At 38.3% G+C, this 15,656-nt stretch overlaps 2 protein-coding genes across 2 annotated transcripts in view; both read left to right on the top strand.

The window, feature by feature from the left end:
- Positions 1 to 14,166, top strand: part of LOC115662691 (scarecrow-like protein 9) — a 93,308-nt gene extending 79,142 nt beyond the window's left edge. The window contains exon 2 of the transcript XR_008817008.1: positions 13,391 to 14,166. The gene's annotated coding sequence lies outside the window, so the exon portion shown is untranslated. The remainder of the gene's footprint in view (positions 1 to 13,390) is intronic.
- Positions 10,646 to 13,387, top strand: LOC130138671 (scarecrow-like protein 9). The gene has a single exon (XM_056313451.1). It carries the CDS (start codon positions 11,006 to 11,008, stop codon positions 13,148 to 13,150), a length of 2,145 nt encoding a protein of 714 aa, XP_056169426.1. The 5' UTR covers positions 10,646 to 11,005; the 3' UTR covers positions 13,151 to 13,387.
- Positions 14,167 to 15,656: the final 1,490 nt, after the last annotated feature.

Here is a 15,656-nt window from a genome sequence, read left to right as displayed (position 1 = left end):
AAAAATTGAAGTTGATTTTCTTTGTCTTTTATAAGACAATTTATTTCAAAGATTGAATGGTCTTGGAGAGTATTTATATTTCTAGTTTGGGGCCTTGAGATAAAATTAAATGTGATTTTATTTTTCAAGGTTTGCGTTTGTATACCTTCATTGGTTACAGTGAAGGGTTGTATGAGTTGTATGAAAGGTGTTCCTAATATAACGTTTTGTCTCATATTTTTAACAAGAAGGAAGGATGTTTTGTATGACATGTTTTCTTTTAATATTAATACTTCTGGTAACTTATATTCAATATTAAGTCTATTGCCCGTGGCTCATTCTAATGATTGTGAGGTTTTTTCAAAATATTTGGTAGGTACAAATCCTTCTTTAATACAATTGAGATCTGCACCGGTATCAAATAATGCTGTTGTTTTTATAATAAATTCATTGTTGATTTTTATTGTGATATTTATTATCCATTTCCTAGTTGTTATTTCTGTTAAGAACATTAAGAAATTTGGGTCAGGAACAGTTGCTTCATCTTTGTTTAATTCTTGTTTTTCTTTTCTTTTATCAATGTTTTCTTTGATTTTCGAGATTTCATTTTTTATTTCTATTTGGGTGTCCTTAAGGGCTTATATTTCTATCTTCTGTTGTTTGATTTCGGTTTGAAGGTCATTTATGTTTATTGGCCTAGAAGAAGGTTTTTTGTTTCGATTAAGAATATCTTTGAGATTATAGGGGTTGCTTGTTTTGGAAGTGATTTTCATATAGAGGCTTGGAATCTATCAAGATAGGCTTGTTTTGCCTCAGGGTCTTTGATGTTGTCAGCAGTATTTATTAGGAATTCTTCTTCTTTGGTTAGCATGTTTATTTCGGTGGTTTTCTCTTCATCCTCAGAATCAGAAGAGGTTTCTATTTCATTTAATTGAAGACCTGATTCTTCTTCTAGAAAATCTTATGAAGAAGTATCATCATCAGTTGCATTAAATATGTTATTTAATTGATATATTGTATCTTCATCTATATGTAGCTCGTTTATTCTTTTATTGATTCTGCAATATTTGGCAGTGTGTCCTTTTTTCCTGCATGTATAGCAAGTAAAATTTTTATTAATTTTTCTTTTGGGTTTATCTCGGGGTTTTTTGCTAAATTCCTTTTTTCTAAATTTTCTTTTTGGTTTTTCAAGAGGACAATTTCCTTTGCATTTTGGTTTTTTCTTTTCTTCATAAGAAGGGTCGTATTGAGGATAGAAATCTCCTAAGCCTTTATTTGTACGTGATTGTTCTTCTTTAAGCTGTCTTTGTAATTTTATATAGGTGCACATTTGTGTACCTTGTCTATAGATGTAAGAGACTAATTCTCCATAGGAGAGTAAATGGTATGGAATACTGCCACTGTATTCTTCCCTAATTTTTTCGCGAACGAGATTTCCTATGAGTGTAGGTAATCCAGCTAGGAATTTTTCTTTCCAGAAGGGTTGGTTGCAATCTGTCCTAACAAAGACTCTTTGGAAGAACAACTCTTTATATTCTCCGAAATGTCCTAGATGTTTGCATTTCATGTTGGATAAGAGATCTTAATTATTATCTCTGATGTGTGAGGGGTCTCCAATGAAGTGTTGAGATATAGAGAAAATGAGTGTATTGACAGCATCTTGGATAGGTTGTTCTATTTCATCAATTATTCTTTGGCCTATTTCATCTATCTTATAAGCCGTTAATATTTGGAATTTCTGTTCATCAGTGAGATAATTATCCCACCAACCTTTTAATTGTCCTGTGAAACCACCAACTAAAATATTAGCTACTACATGATCAGAAGTTTCTTGTTGGGTTTTATAAGCATTGGCAAGCATTACCATTTGATTTAAAATTTTTATGATGTTGGCTTCTGCTACTCCATCTATGTTCCATTCATAAATTGCATCAGGGGAGTATTTATTCTGAAATATTTTGGATGATTCTTCTAATGCAATGTCAGGTGGTGTGGCTCTACTGTGGTATAGTTTTTGTGGTTCTTTCCATGATAGTCTATTAATTTCAGGTGTAGATTCAGTATCTGAATTGTCAAGGGTATGGATATGGGCTTGGTCCGGAGTGTCTTTTACTGTTAATTGCTGTATTCCCGGGGTGTCTATTATTAAGGAGGATCCTATTGTATCTTTTATTCTAGCTTTTCCTTTTTCTAAGGATTTCTTTCTATCTTCTATGGCTTTGGCAAATTCTGGATTGAGTGTTTTGGGGAATTCAAATGTTTTGAATATTGGTGTTTTGAAAGGTTTTGTCTATGGTAGAGTCTATGGGTTAACGTGAACATAGTTTTCTATTCTATCTATTTGTTTAACTATGGTGTGAAGGTGTTGATTTGTATAGTTGTTTTGTTGCACAATTTTTTGTATATGTAGAGGATCGGTTTCTGTTGTTATCCTAAAAGGGGTAGCTATGATTTCACTTTCTCTATGTTGGATCTTGATCTTTCTAAGTGGAGGGTGATTGGATTCTATGATTTGGTCATCATCTAATTTCCACTTGTAGTTATGATCGAGAACTAGAATTTCTTTTGGTTCTAGGAATTGTTCCTCAAACCAATCAAAGAAGAATATATGAATTTCATGTTTGTACTTGTATTTATAATACTGTTCTTTGATTTGTTTGACTTGTCTGGAAAATTTATTAAAGAACCATTCCCTAATTTTTTTTGTTTTCTTCAGAATTAAATTCTTCATTAAGGAAAGCTTTATTTGGTTCGAATCCTATTTCTAACATAGTTAATTCAGAATCTACCATTTGTGAATATGTAGGAGAACGTTGAGGTGAGTCAGAACTTTCTAGGACAATTTCAGGTTCAGGTTGGGCTTGATAGACGGGCACAGAGATTCCATTTCTTTTATAAAGGCCACTGATATTTGTATTTTGAAGATTGATTCTTGGTTTAGAAGAAGAAGTTTGTTTGATTTCAAGTTCCTTTAAGGGAATTGTGATTACGCTAGGGAGATTTGGATGAAGATCAACTGACCTTCTAGAAGAGGATGCTCGGAATGAAGCGGCACATCTTGTATCAAAAGATCTTCTGGAAACTGGATAGTTACCCTTCTTTCAGGGTATTGTATGATATTAGTGGGTCAGTATTATGAACAACTTGTTGGGGAACTGGATTTTCTAGTTCCCATTGTTCTGGTAAAGTGACTTGATCCCAATTGATGGTTATTGGAACGACTGTATTGGCTTTAGAGAGGTCCATTTGTATTAGGACTGTTTCTCCTTTTTTTCTTTGTTTAAATGCTTTGCTACCAAATGCAGAAAGCATTGCTTTATAATGGACTCTATAAACTAAGGTTAATGGGATTGATCCATCCGCTATCTTGTAATTATGAATTTTGATTTGAAGAGTTAAAGATTTAAGAATGCTTTTATCTTTGAGAGACACCGTAAAGTCAGGAGAAGATTCAAAGTGTATTGGACCATTACAAAGGCTTGTTTCGACCATTCCTAGGATAGAATCCTGATAATCGAAGAGACGTGTATCTCTTAAAGCTAGAAAAATTGATGTATCTAAACCTTCCTTGGTAAGAGGTTTTATTCCTACTTGAACTAATCCAAATTGAATATAATTATATTTTTCTCTATATTTTTTAAGAGTGTTTTTATCAAAAAGCTGGAGAGTTTTCGAAGGAAAAAGAAAGGGGTATATCTCTTTCTTCTGTTGCAATTATATAGTCAGATTTTTTCCAGATTTTCTCAAATTTGGATTGTTTGTATATTTCGTTTAACTGGACCTTCGGAATTTTCCAATTTTCTATAGACTTGTCAAAATCTTCTATTCTTATTTCTTCTCTATGTATAGGTCCTTAATCTGTGGATCTCTGTGATAGAGAACTAGAGGAAGACATAGATCTTTTTAATAAACTCATATTGCTAGCAAGCATAAGTCCCAAGTTCTAGGGTCCTTGAACACGGCTAAACCAACGGACTAACAGCCTTCCTGGACTTACTGCCTGGACCACCGTGGTACCACCAGATTTCTCTGGATCTTCACCTAAAACCAAGCTGTCGACTTACAACGCTAATCCTAGCAAGATTCGTTTGTTAAATATATATATATATATAGGCAAATGCTCCCTTCCATCGTGGATAGCAATAGTATGGGTCAATCGTTGTAGGAAAATCATGTTGTTGCGTTAAGCTTCTCAATTTTTCTTGATAGATGATTTACTAAAAAAAGGAGTTTTTTTAACTGAACATGTCACAATTAATTACTCCCATTTTTTTTTTGTAGAGACGAAAAGAAATTAAATTTTCTCCCGTAGTAACACCAAAGAAAGAAAGTAGTACTATATCTATTCCTTTTACTAGATTCTCTTCCAAGTGCATGATAACCCCAAAAGTTGAGTTTTTCCTACCAAATGAGCTCGTTACCACTCTCATGGGATGGTTTACAGGGATCGCAACCACTCCTCTTATTACAGGATGCTTACTTAGCCAGGATTTAGACCCGGCTCTACCCAACTTTTTCAGGTTCGAGTTAAAATTTTCCACTTGCCTGACTATTGTTGAGCAATTTTTAGATATCAAATGGACCTTCCCAAAAGACAATAGTGCGGCCGATTTCCCCTCTTTTGCAATCAGTTGCTGAAGCACTCGCTCCTTGTTTTCTTTTTTGTCTTTTTTGGGAATATTGGTCTTAGAAGTAGTTTTAAATCAATCTAATTTAGCGGTTTTGTGGGAGCTTTGTTCAGCCAGCTGTCAGCTGTCTTAATATGCCTGTCTTGGAGCTCATGAATTTAATTTAAATGAAAAGTATTAGGGAAAAGCTCATAATTTTTTTTAAATGAAAAGTATCAGGGAAAAATACACTTTATCCACTTCTCCAACCTCCTCTAATCGCCGACCACTCTTATATTTGGTAGAATGGTGGGTCACAATCATGGATATCACTCACATTTACATTTCCTTATAAGATTTGTTGTCCTTATTAATTCTGGTTTTGAATTTAGTGTAATTCATCTTTTCGTATAGGTTTTGGTAACCTGCAATTTGTCTCTAAGTTCTTATTTTTGATAAGCTGGAATTGAGTCGCTGGAGCACGTAATACAAAATGCGACGGCAGTTGGCTCAAAACAATTTTAAAGGACACAGAGCTATAGAAGCATACAAGAGTCAAGCTTCGAGCTTGAAAGGCCATAATGCAAATGTTGCACGGCAATAAGAAAATGAGAAAAGAGAGACTAAACTAGGAAATGGGTCCACCAGCCTGTTTATGAACGGCCCTCACTTTACACAAGCCTATCCAACCTCTTGTAGAAGAAGACACAAAGCTGTATTATAAAGGTCGTGTAAACTAGTATCTGATTAAATATACTTAATATGGATAGTAGCGATTATAAGTCGATGCATTGGAAATTGTGAATTTTTTTAATTGGTTACTTAACAAGTGCTCCCTCGTTCATAAAAAGATGGAACTTTAAGGACACCAAGGCTTACTTCTCCTTGTGAAGTAAAACCGAGTAAAATTGTGTGAATAAGCTACCGTTAAAAGCTACTTGAGAGAGACCTACCAATCTAATGTTGGAAGATGAAATGTTCCTTACAATCAAGTTGTTATATAGGTTTAGTTTAATGGAGACAATAGCATATGAGAAAACATTGAAAGTCTGAGGTTGAACATCGGCTCTCACAAAAAGGAAACACAACTTTTGACATGATTTCCGCTTTGCTATGGATCCCATCCACCCCATCATCTCTGGATCGGCACTCGACGTCCACTAGGCCTGTAGTGCAAACTTTTTGTCATATTTCAAATATGGAGTCCATCTTTTAATTTGAAAGATCAACTAAAAAACGAATTTTGATATAGGACAAGTACTAAAAATAAAATCATCAAAATCAGGATTTTTTTTGGGGGTCTTAGATGTCTTTGTTGGTCCAAAGTTTCCCTTCACGATATGATTAGGGTCATGTACTAAACAACATCAGTAGGTACCCTGAGCTTGGGCCTAACCTTTTAAAATTATGAATTGGGGGAGGTAGATCACACGGAAGATGAGGCTAATTCAAGTTGCATTTGCTTTGGTGCTCGACTCTTCTAACAAGCTCCCTGTAAGACACATTTATGAGTCCTAAACACTTGAATCAAACGGTGCAAATCGTAGCATGCACTTTATTTCTCATGCACCATATGAAATGCAAGATCGATTACGGTTACTAGAATGAAATGATATGGTCTTTAATAGTTATGATTATGTTGGTCTATATAGACCGAGTATATGTAATATTCTTCATCCTTACCCACAATAAAGTAGGTCCCTCTCAAGATTATCTCACTACTATCAAGAATGGCTTTCCATATGGTAGAATCAGTGGCAAATTTTGATACTCCGAGAAGTGTCCCTTGAGTGAAAGCTGCTTGGAAAGGGCAGATCAACTTGTCCTAGATAAGGTATCAATCTGTTTGCAAGTATATTGGATGTGATGTCGTAAGTGACGTTGCCTGAAGTGGCAGACAGAACGTGCAACCTGTGACCTCGGGGGGCACTAGAAAGAAAAGACCAGGGCATACTGCAGCACTGAGAGAAATTTTACAAATAAATAAATTATAGGATAGAGAAATCAATCGCAATTAAGAAAATATGCTGGAAGGAGTGCTTTTTTTGTTGCAATTATTATTGACTTCACCGAACATGCGATAATCTTGGTTTAATAAAGCATATTAAGGAGTAGTTTTTTTAATGAAAATTATTGACAAATATGTGATTGGACAAAAGAATGACCAAGCATAGCAACGTGAGAAGTGTGTTGATGGTGAATGCATCCGAGGTCCCCATGGCATGGGGACCTCGATCCAAGTTCGCGACAGCCCGCGGAGACTTTGATTATAGAAAGGGGCTGACATAGTGACGAGCAGCTTCCTTGGAGTGGTCCAAGATGGCGGAGGTGGTAGGTCGGTGGCGGGAGAAGGCGTTGGCAGACTTGGGTGTTTTGGGTGGTGTGAGACTAGGGTTTTTGGAATTTTTACGTATTTAAGTGAGTTTAATGGGGCTTGGGAGAAAATTTGTATTCTTTTTTCTGATATAGTGGAATAGAAGTAGAGTCCCAGCTATTTGGAGACAATGGAACACCTTACAAGATTCATGAACCGGTGAAGTTCAAACCTTTGGCATAAGCAAATAGCTTCGATCCCATGCAGTTTGCACGTAATTGGCGGGATTCGAATGAGGAACTTTCAATTTTCGAATTAGAAATCACTCGAGGTTTTAACTAATTGCGCCTTCCATAATTGCGAGCATTGTCTAGGGTGGGCCAGTCCGGTACCTAACTCAGTGACTAACCAGCACAATGTTAGTCCCCAATTTTTATGACTGGGCACCAACCCTGTTGAGCCTGGGACTAAGGATCGGATTGACTCCTTAGATTTGATTTCAAGGTCAATCCGGGATCAATCGATTCTTTTTTTATTTCATGTTTTGTATTTCTTGGAAGGAGAAACGTACTTTTTGAAATTTCAGAGCTATTGAAAATATGCTTATGCTTTTCTTAACAATCAATAATATGTGGCATTTCTCATTCTTAAATGAGTCTTTAACTCTGGTAGAGTCAAGGCTACTGATTGTCAAATTCATCTGTCTGAGTTGAATTAAGATCCCATAATGCCACACGATTATATCCACATATTTATCATCTTTGTTTCGAGTATGATAAAAGAGATTATGATATTATAGATTCTGATAGGAACCCTAGTTACAAGCTCCGTTTTGTTATTGTTTTTTCAAATATTAAGATGTTTTTTGGTATTCATGTTGAAGAATCAAGCACTAACAAAAAGAAATTGTTACTGTGATTGTCAACGAAGATGCAAAATGAATGTGGCCATTCAAGTTAAGATTCCCGGCCTCTGTTTTTATTAGAACTGAGCATGGAGGCACTTGCCTTTGAGATGCAGATGTTGATTGTGAATAATGATCAATCTAAATTGCTAAGATTCTATAGTCTTCGTTGCTGATGACCGAGACTGGTGAAGATAACGAGCAGGGAGAGAGTCGTTGCTAGAGAGAGAGAGAGAGAGCCACTAAAAGGTGGAGAACAATATGAGTTTAAGGGAGAGAGTGAGAGTGAGACTCGGAGAGAGGGAGAGGAAAAAGGGTAAAGAAGAGGAGGGGCTTGGAACTTTAGGTTATATACTAGGGTTTGGAATATATATATAGGGTTGGTTTGGGATAGACCATGGTAGGATTTTGCAAATCAAGTCAATGTAAAATCACTAGAGAAATAACAAGGGACAATAAAAGATGCAAGCGATTTATATGGTTTGGTTCGAGTGTTAATATTTACATTCGCGAGGAGAGTTAGTAACAAATAATCTACTATAATCAGAGTTACAATTTACTCATTAGTTTGAATTTTCTTACACCTAGATTACACCCAAATCTCAAATATTTTATAAATAGACAATTCGAATGGAATACAACTCACGGCACAAAATCACCATGTGTTCAACCCAAAGCGAGATCTCATGTGTGTTTGAAAACAAGAACCATTGTATGATTCCTTGTTTTCGGTCTTCATGCGGCAGCTCCTTAGGGCCTGTTTAGTAATGTTTCTGTTTCTCTATTTTTCTGTTTTTTTGTTCTCCGGAACAGAAAAAGAATAGAAATCCGTTTAATAACGTCAGTTAGTTTTTTTGTTCCCTGGAATAGAAAAGTGGTCAGGGAATAAATTTGAAACAGAAATAAGAAGTAAAAAAAATTTTACTTTTCTGTTTTTGGAACAAAAAGAGAAACAATAGAGAAACAAGACCAACTCTCTCTCTTTCACAAGATATTATCATACTAAAGCTTAAATTCCAAATCCTAAACCCTAAAACCCTAAACAATAACCCTCAAATCCTAAACTGCAAAACTTTAAACCTCAATACCCAAACCTTAAAACCCATAACACTAAAATCAAAAACCATAAATCCCAAACCCTAAAACTCAAATCCCTAAAACCCTAAACCTTATAAACCTCAAATCCTAAACCCTAAAATCCCAAACCCAAAACCCGAAACACTAAACCCTAAACCCCAAAACTCCAAACCCGAAACCCTAAAACCTAAATCCTAAAATTGTAATTCCAAACCCTAAATCCTAAAATGCAAAACCACAAAACTCCAAACCTTAAACCCTAAACCCTAAACCCTATACCCTAAATCCCAAACCCTAATACCCAAAACTCAAATCTCTAAAACCCTAAATCCGAAACCCTAAAACGTAAACCCTAAAATCCAAACCCTAAACCTCAAAATCGAAATCCTAAAACCCTAACCCCTAACCCCAAATCCTAAAATCTTACACCCTAAATTATAATTTCCTTGACCATCACCCGGTATTTGATTTGTTTATAAGGAGTAATTTTATTTATGATTGTATTAAGGTCATCCAATTTTATATATTATTATTCTATTTCTAGTCCAATTTTTTCCAAACATGAATTATTAAGTCCCCTAAACTGCAATTTCCTCGACCACCACCCGGTATTTGCTTTGTCTATAAGAAGTAATTTTCTTTATGATTGTATTAAGGTCATCCAATTCTATATCATAATATATTCTTATTTTATTTCTAGTCCAATTTTATCCAAATATGAATCATTAAGTCTTCACCGATAATTTTATAATTAAATAAAAAATTAAGAGTAGAAATTTTTAGTGTCCTACCAAACGCATTTCTGTTCTTTTTCTACTTCTAGAATATAAATTTTTTGTAGTTACTAAATACGTTTTTTTGCTCAAAAACTCGTCTAGGGAATTCTGAACAGAAATTATTTCTAGAAATAGAAATGTTATTAAATAGATTCTTATTCTTTGCGGCTCCTTGTTGACTGGGAGAAAGGCCCACGATTATTCTTTTTATATACGGCTATGCAGTCAGTGGGAAAACAAAATCCTTTTTGTACGGCCACTGTGCAGGCAACCTTCCATACAGTAAAGCCCTCCTCCTCCTCCCTCTCCTCCTCCTTATTTTATTTCTTTCCTCTAACAAAGACTTTTTTGCCCCATAAGTAAAATAAATATTATAAGCGTACTCCTTACTTTACCACTAAGTGTCAAAGAGCTATTGATCCTAATCCGATTAGAAAAATGCATGCGGGCTTCAACTCAACACATAATTTAACGGGATCAACCCTAAAGTATCAAGATTAAGGACTAATTCGCACAATACAGGTTCAAGTGGCCTTGGGATCGGCCTAGTTCCCTTGATTGATCGAGTTGAGTCGGTCTCACCCCTAATTGTATCTGCCGTAGAAATAATAGTACTAAACTGGCTCTTAAATTCCACACGCAACTTATTGTCGGTCTAATGATCTGAAGGGCTTTTTCTTCTTTGGCAACCAGCAAACAAGCGACATAATAGTACCAAACTGGCTCTTAAATTCCACACGCAACTTATAGTCGGTCTAATGATCTGAAGGGCTTTTTTCTTCTTTGGCAACCAGCAAACAAGCGACAAGTCTCCTTTCATGGGATATAACGTAACACTCGGGAGGGGAGGAGACGCGAGGACGAACGTAATTTGACCAGAGGACACGTATACGTCCACCTCTCCAGAGTCAACTCACGTGGGATAATACTGAGGAATCTGAAATCGACTGGCTGTTTTCTCACCCAGGATTTGCAACTTTCTATTTATGGTCAAAACTCACCCAGGTCAAATCTTGCTGAATGCCCCCCCACCCCAGTTCCTCGAAGTGATTCCACAACGAAAGTTTTCCATCTCGTTCTGTTTCATTTTGAAACAAGATTAGCTTGTAGTTCCTACTCAAATTGCCTTCTCTGTTTCGTTTTGCGTAACTACATGCAAGCTCCGAACTTCAGCTCCTACAAAAGCTTCGAGATATTTACCCAGTTGTACGCTTGGTTGAGTCGCGATTTTGGGGAATCATTTCTGTGTTTATATAGCGAGTTGACGAATTTTGGTGCAAATTCTCTCAAGATCTTTTTGAGCCATTGATGTTCTGAAGTCCTTCTGAGTCTAGCATAGTGTATAGAAATGGATCCACCACCAGACGAACTCAATAGTTTCATTGATGGGTATGTAGTCGATGACGGTGATGATGCCGCCTTTTCGAATTTACCAGAGAATGATCTTGTTAGTAGGCTCACGATCGACGACATGTTCAATAAGTACACATACACGCCTCCTTTGGGCGCTAACCTTGGGAAGGAACTGGCCGAGGACTATGATTTTGGTGATGCAGCTGTCAAGTACATTCACCAGATGCTTATGGAGGAAGACATAGAAGAGAAGAGCATCGGGTGTCACGAGGCCTCGGCGCTCGAGGCAGCCGAGAAATCACTCTACGAGGTCATTGGGGAGAGGTATCCGCCAGCTGCGGATCAGCATCCGTTACCTAATCGAACCAATGAGAGCTCGTGTAATAGTAGCGGTGGTGCGATTAACTTGGTTGAGGCAGAGCCGAACCGTGTGTCACAAGAGCATACTGTCCTCACCACGGTGTCTCAATCCATCTCATCGTCAATTGGCCAGTCATTGGGTGGTGTCTATGATGGTATCACTACCGCTGGACGTGCTGAATCTCCACTGAGTGACGTTTCTTTGCCTGAACTAATTGGAAGGGAGTCTGTTATCGAGTTCAAGGGCAATGGTGAAGAAGCGAGAGAGTCGCTTGCTTTCGGAAATGAAATTCTAGTTGATCCGGAGAGGGGTGAATTTTCCTTTAACGAACAAACTGAAGAGCCTACAAGTTTGGTTGCAAATCTAGAGAACGATGGGAACGTGTTTGCCGACCTTGGAGGATACAGGGGAAAGAAAAATCCTTTGCAGGAGGATGTGAACTTAGAGGAAGGAAGGGTGAGCAAGCATTTATCAGTATACACTGAATCAACTGTGAGGTCGGAGATGTTCGATATAGTGTTGCTCAATCGTAATGGAAGCGAAGCTACCCTTCGCGAAGCTCTATGGAACCTGATGCAGATTGGCAAACAGAAAGCGCCGAACAAGGGGAAGGCCCGCGGCAAGCAGCAAGGCAGGCACAAGAGGGATGTGGTCGACTTGAGAACTCTTTTGACGCTTTGTGCACAAGCTGTTACTATGGATGATCGAGGAGTCGCAGGCGAGCTGCTCAAGCAGATCAGAAGGCACGCGTCTCCCACAGGGGACGGGATGCAAAGGACGGCACACTATTTTGCGAATGGTCTCGAGGCGCGCCTCACCGGGTCAGGCTCTCAGATATACAAGGCTCTCATGGCTAGGCCAACATCGGTTCTCGATGCGTTGAAGGCTTATCATCTCTTTCTGGCAGCTTGTCCTTTTAAGAAGCTCTTAATTTCCTTCTCGAACAAGACGATAATGAAAGTGGCCAGGGAGGCACCCAAGTTGCACATCATTGATTTCGGAATTCTCCATGGTTTCCAGTGGCCTGGCCTTATAGAGCGTCTCTCATTGAGCCCCGGTGGACCACCTAAGCTTCGGATGACTGGGATTGACCGGCCAAAACCAGGACTTAAACCAGAGGAAATCGTTGAGGAAACCGGAAGACGCTTGGCGAGCTATGCCAAAACTTTCAATGTCCCATTCAAGTTTAATGCTATAGCGAAAAATTGGGATGCCATTAAAGTTGAGGAGCTAAATATCCACAGCGATGAAATCCTTGTCGTGAACTGCACAAATAGAGTACGTCACACACCCGATGACACGGTGCTGGCGGAGGAGAGTCCACGAGATGTTGTACTGAATCTGATAAAAAAGATGAATCCCCATGTTTTCATTCAGGGAGTCATAAATGGTGAACATGGTGTCCCCTTTTTCGTTTCGCGGTTCCGGGAAGCACTCTTCCATTTTTCAGCTATGTTTGACATGCTCGAGGCGACCATGCCTCGTGACGCCCCAGGGAGGTTGCTGCTTGAGCGAGAGATATTCGGGAGGCATGCGATGAATGTCATTGCCTGCGAAGGCTCTGAGAGGATTGAGAGGCCAGAGACATACAAAATGTCGCACTTGCGAAACCTGAGGTCTGGGTTTAGGCAGCTACCCTTGGATAAGGATATGGTGAGCTTGGCAAAGGACAGGTTAAAATCTTACTACCATAAAGATTTTGAGATTGAAGAAGATGGGCAGTGGCTATTGCAGGGCTGGAAGGGCAGGATTATCTATGCGCTATCGACCTGGAGGTGAATGTATAAATTGCCCGTCGAAAGTAGATAAGGAAAGATTTTCACATCCTGCTAGTCTTTTTCTGCTCTTACCGTTTCTATTGCAGAGTCCGAAGGCATTTCTAGATCTGTAAGGTTCACAATCAGTGGTTTTGAAATTGAATCTCTAAGCTTCCCTGCATCTTTGCGCATGTTGGAGGGAACTGTATTGTTAGAACTGTTTTGTCTGATGAAAATAGATGAACAAAACGTTTCTATGCAGTTTGTTGACAATGATCGCAAGTTTAGCGGGACATGAGAGAAATCCTGGATTCTGCACCAGCAATGGCATAGGAGTGACTGGCATAGGAGTCACTCTTAACACGACTCATATTGCTGTGGTTTTTCATTATCTTCATGGTCGAAGATTCCGCGATCTGGGATGCCGTTAGGTTGTGTCCATAACGAAGAAAAATCAAGCTACAATTATCACTATTATTGTAGTTTGTTTTGGATTCATGTGAACCGAGATGCTATTAAGTTGTCTGCAATGGAGGAAAATCATGCTACAATCATCACAAGCGGGGTTTGTTTTGAAAATCCTGCTACAATCATCACTGGTGTGGTTTGTTTTGAGATCCAATCTGGGTCCATTGCTCATCTTTCGGTTCGCGGATAAGATTTTCATGAGCTCAGAGTCACTTACAGAGATATCTCTGCCTTGAGTTGGCCATCCCGAGGTCCAAACACCGTGCTTATTTTCTGTTCATTCATATTTTATGCTCTGATACATGCTTTCAAGCAGCTTCTATGAGAAGTAAATCTGCTCAAATTCTTCCCCATGCAGAACAACTTTTGGTCTTGAGTCTTATCGTTAATCGGTGTTCGAGCTAGTTTACACACACATCGATTAGTTTAACACACCAAGCAAATCGGAGGCAGACAAGTCACACTTGGTCCAGAGAAATTCCATAATGATGGAAAATCCCAGACTTGGGACTGTTAGACGGAAAAAGCATCAACATGAATCGTGCAATGCTACTACTAAACATCATTCTTGATTTGCATAGTGTCATGTTGAACTAGCATATCTCCCCAGAATCTCTGCTACACGTTCGGTTCTCAGTTGAAATCAATTTTCTTTTTTCTCTTCCTTTCCTACTCGTAATATTCCCGCTTCCGTGTTTCAAGAAGCACCGTGCCTGCTCACAGTTCCCAGTTGAAATCAATTATCTATTTGCATGACAGACAGAATAGCTTCCTCTTAATATGATATAAGAGAGTTTCTAAAATGCCAAGAACAAATGTACACAGTATAGATTAGCATACAGGTACTTTTTAAATATGAAGAAGAGCAGCTCGTGAGAGAATCTAAGATGATCTTCTGAGCTGTTGTAAAATTAACGCGAAAACAACAGAATTTTGCAAATCAAGTCAATGCGAAATCACCAGAAAAATAACGAGGAACAATAAAAAACAAGAGAAATAAAGAACGCATGAAATCAAGAACGCGCTGTATGCTAGTCTTCTTCCTTCGTGCGGCTGCTCTTCGCGGCCTTTTCTTGTGCGGCTCCTTTGTGCAAGTACTGTTCGGCCGTGTTTGTTCATTGTGCGGCGCTCACACAACAGAAATAAAGGAGTCTTCTTTTCTTTTTGTACGGGTGTGGCAGGAAGCAAAACGTAGGCCTTCTATTTTTATTGTGCCCCACACGCTTTGCTTCGTGGCTTTGAAAGTTGACGTCCACTGTACACATTATAAGACTCCACACACTGATATAGAAGGTGTGCCCAAAACGTTGAAATTGGTCAAACCTTCAATGAAACATCCAATATTGATATTCTCGCCGAATTGTCCTTTCCTAATTGGGGACAAAGATGAATTCCTTGCTTTGCACGTTCAGCAACAATCGAAACTTTACCGATTAACATCGGATTGGGATTTACTAATTAGCTCAAACTCAAAACATAATTTAACAGTTTTCCACCTTAGCTCGACATTTGATGCTAAGTCATAGTACTCATCATCCATGTTGCTTTTCCAATGCCCTGATAGGCGCACACTCTCTACAGTCGCCAAAAGAACAGGCTTTGTCATCATATTTGCCAAGTTCTTCGCTGTAGCGATCTTCTTTACAAAAACCTGATGATGACATGTTTCGTTCACTTGTGATAAACTGAATTATATGTCACATATGTCGCACATTGGTTATATTTCTGATTTAACCCAAATTCCGAGAGCAAACATCTTAATCATATCGCCTCCTTTGCTATAAAGGTCAGTACCATGTACTCTGCTTCAGTTGAAGACAATACAACGTGGTCCTATAAGGACTCTTTTCAACTAACTGCACTATCTGCTAGCATAAACAATTACCCTGCTAAAGATCTGTACTTATCCAAGTCACCTGCATTATCCAAATCTACATACCTTGTTGTCTTACTACCATTGCTGCCCACTCGGTACACTGTACTAACGTCTTCCATCCCCTTTAAGTATACGAGGATTCATTTCACAAGTTTCCAATGAGCTTTACTAAAATGCTTCATAT

This window comes from Syzygium oleosum, unplaced genomic scaffold, assembly GCF_021117445.2.
Source record: "Syzygium oleosum isolate NSW1041296 unplaced genomic scaffold, Sole_v2.1 Sole_v2.07, whole genome shotgun sequence".
NCBI classification, from domain to species: Eukaryota; Viridiplantae; Streptophyta; class Magnoliopsida; order Myrtales; family Myrtaceae; genus Syzygium; species Syzygium oleosum.
Note: the sequence above shows the minus strand (reverse complement) of the source record. Positions and strands in the feature narration are given on the sequence as shown.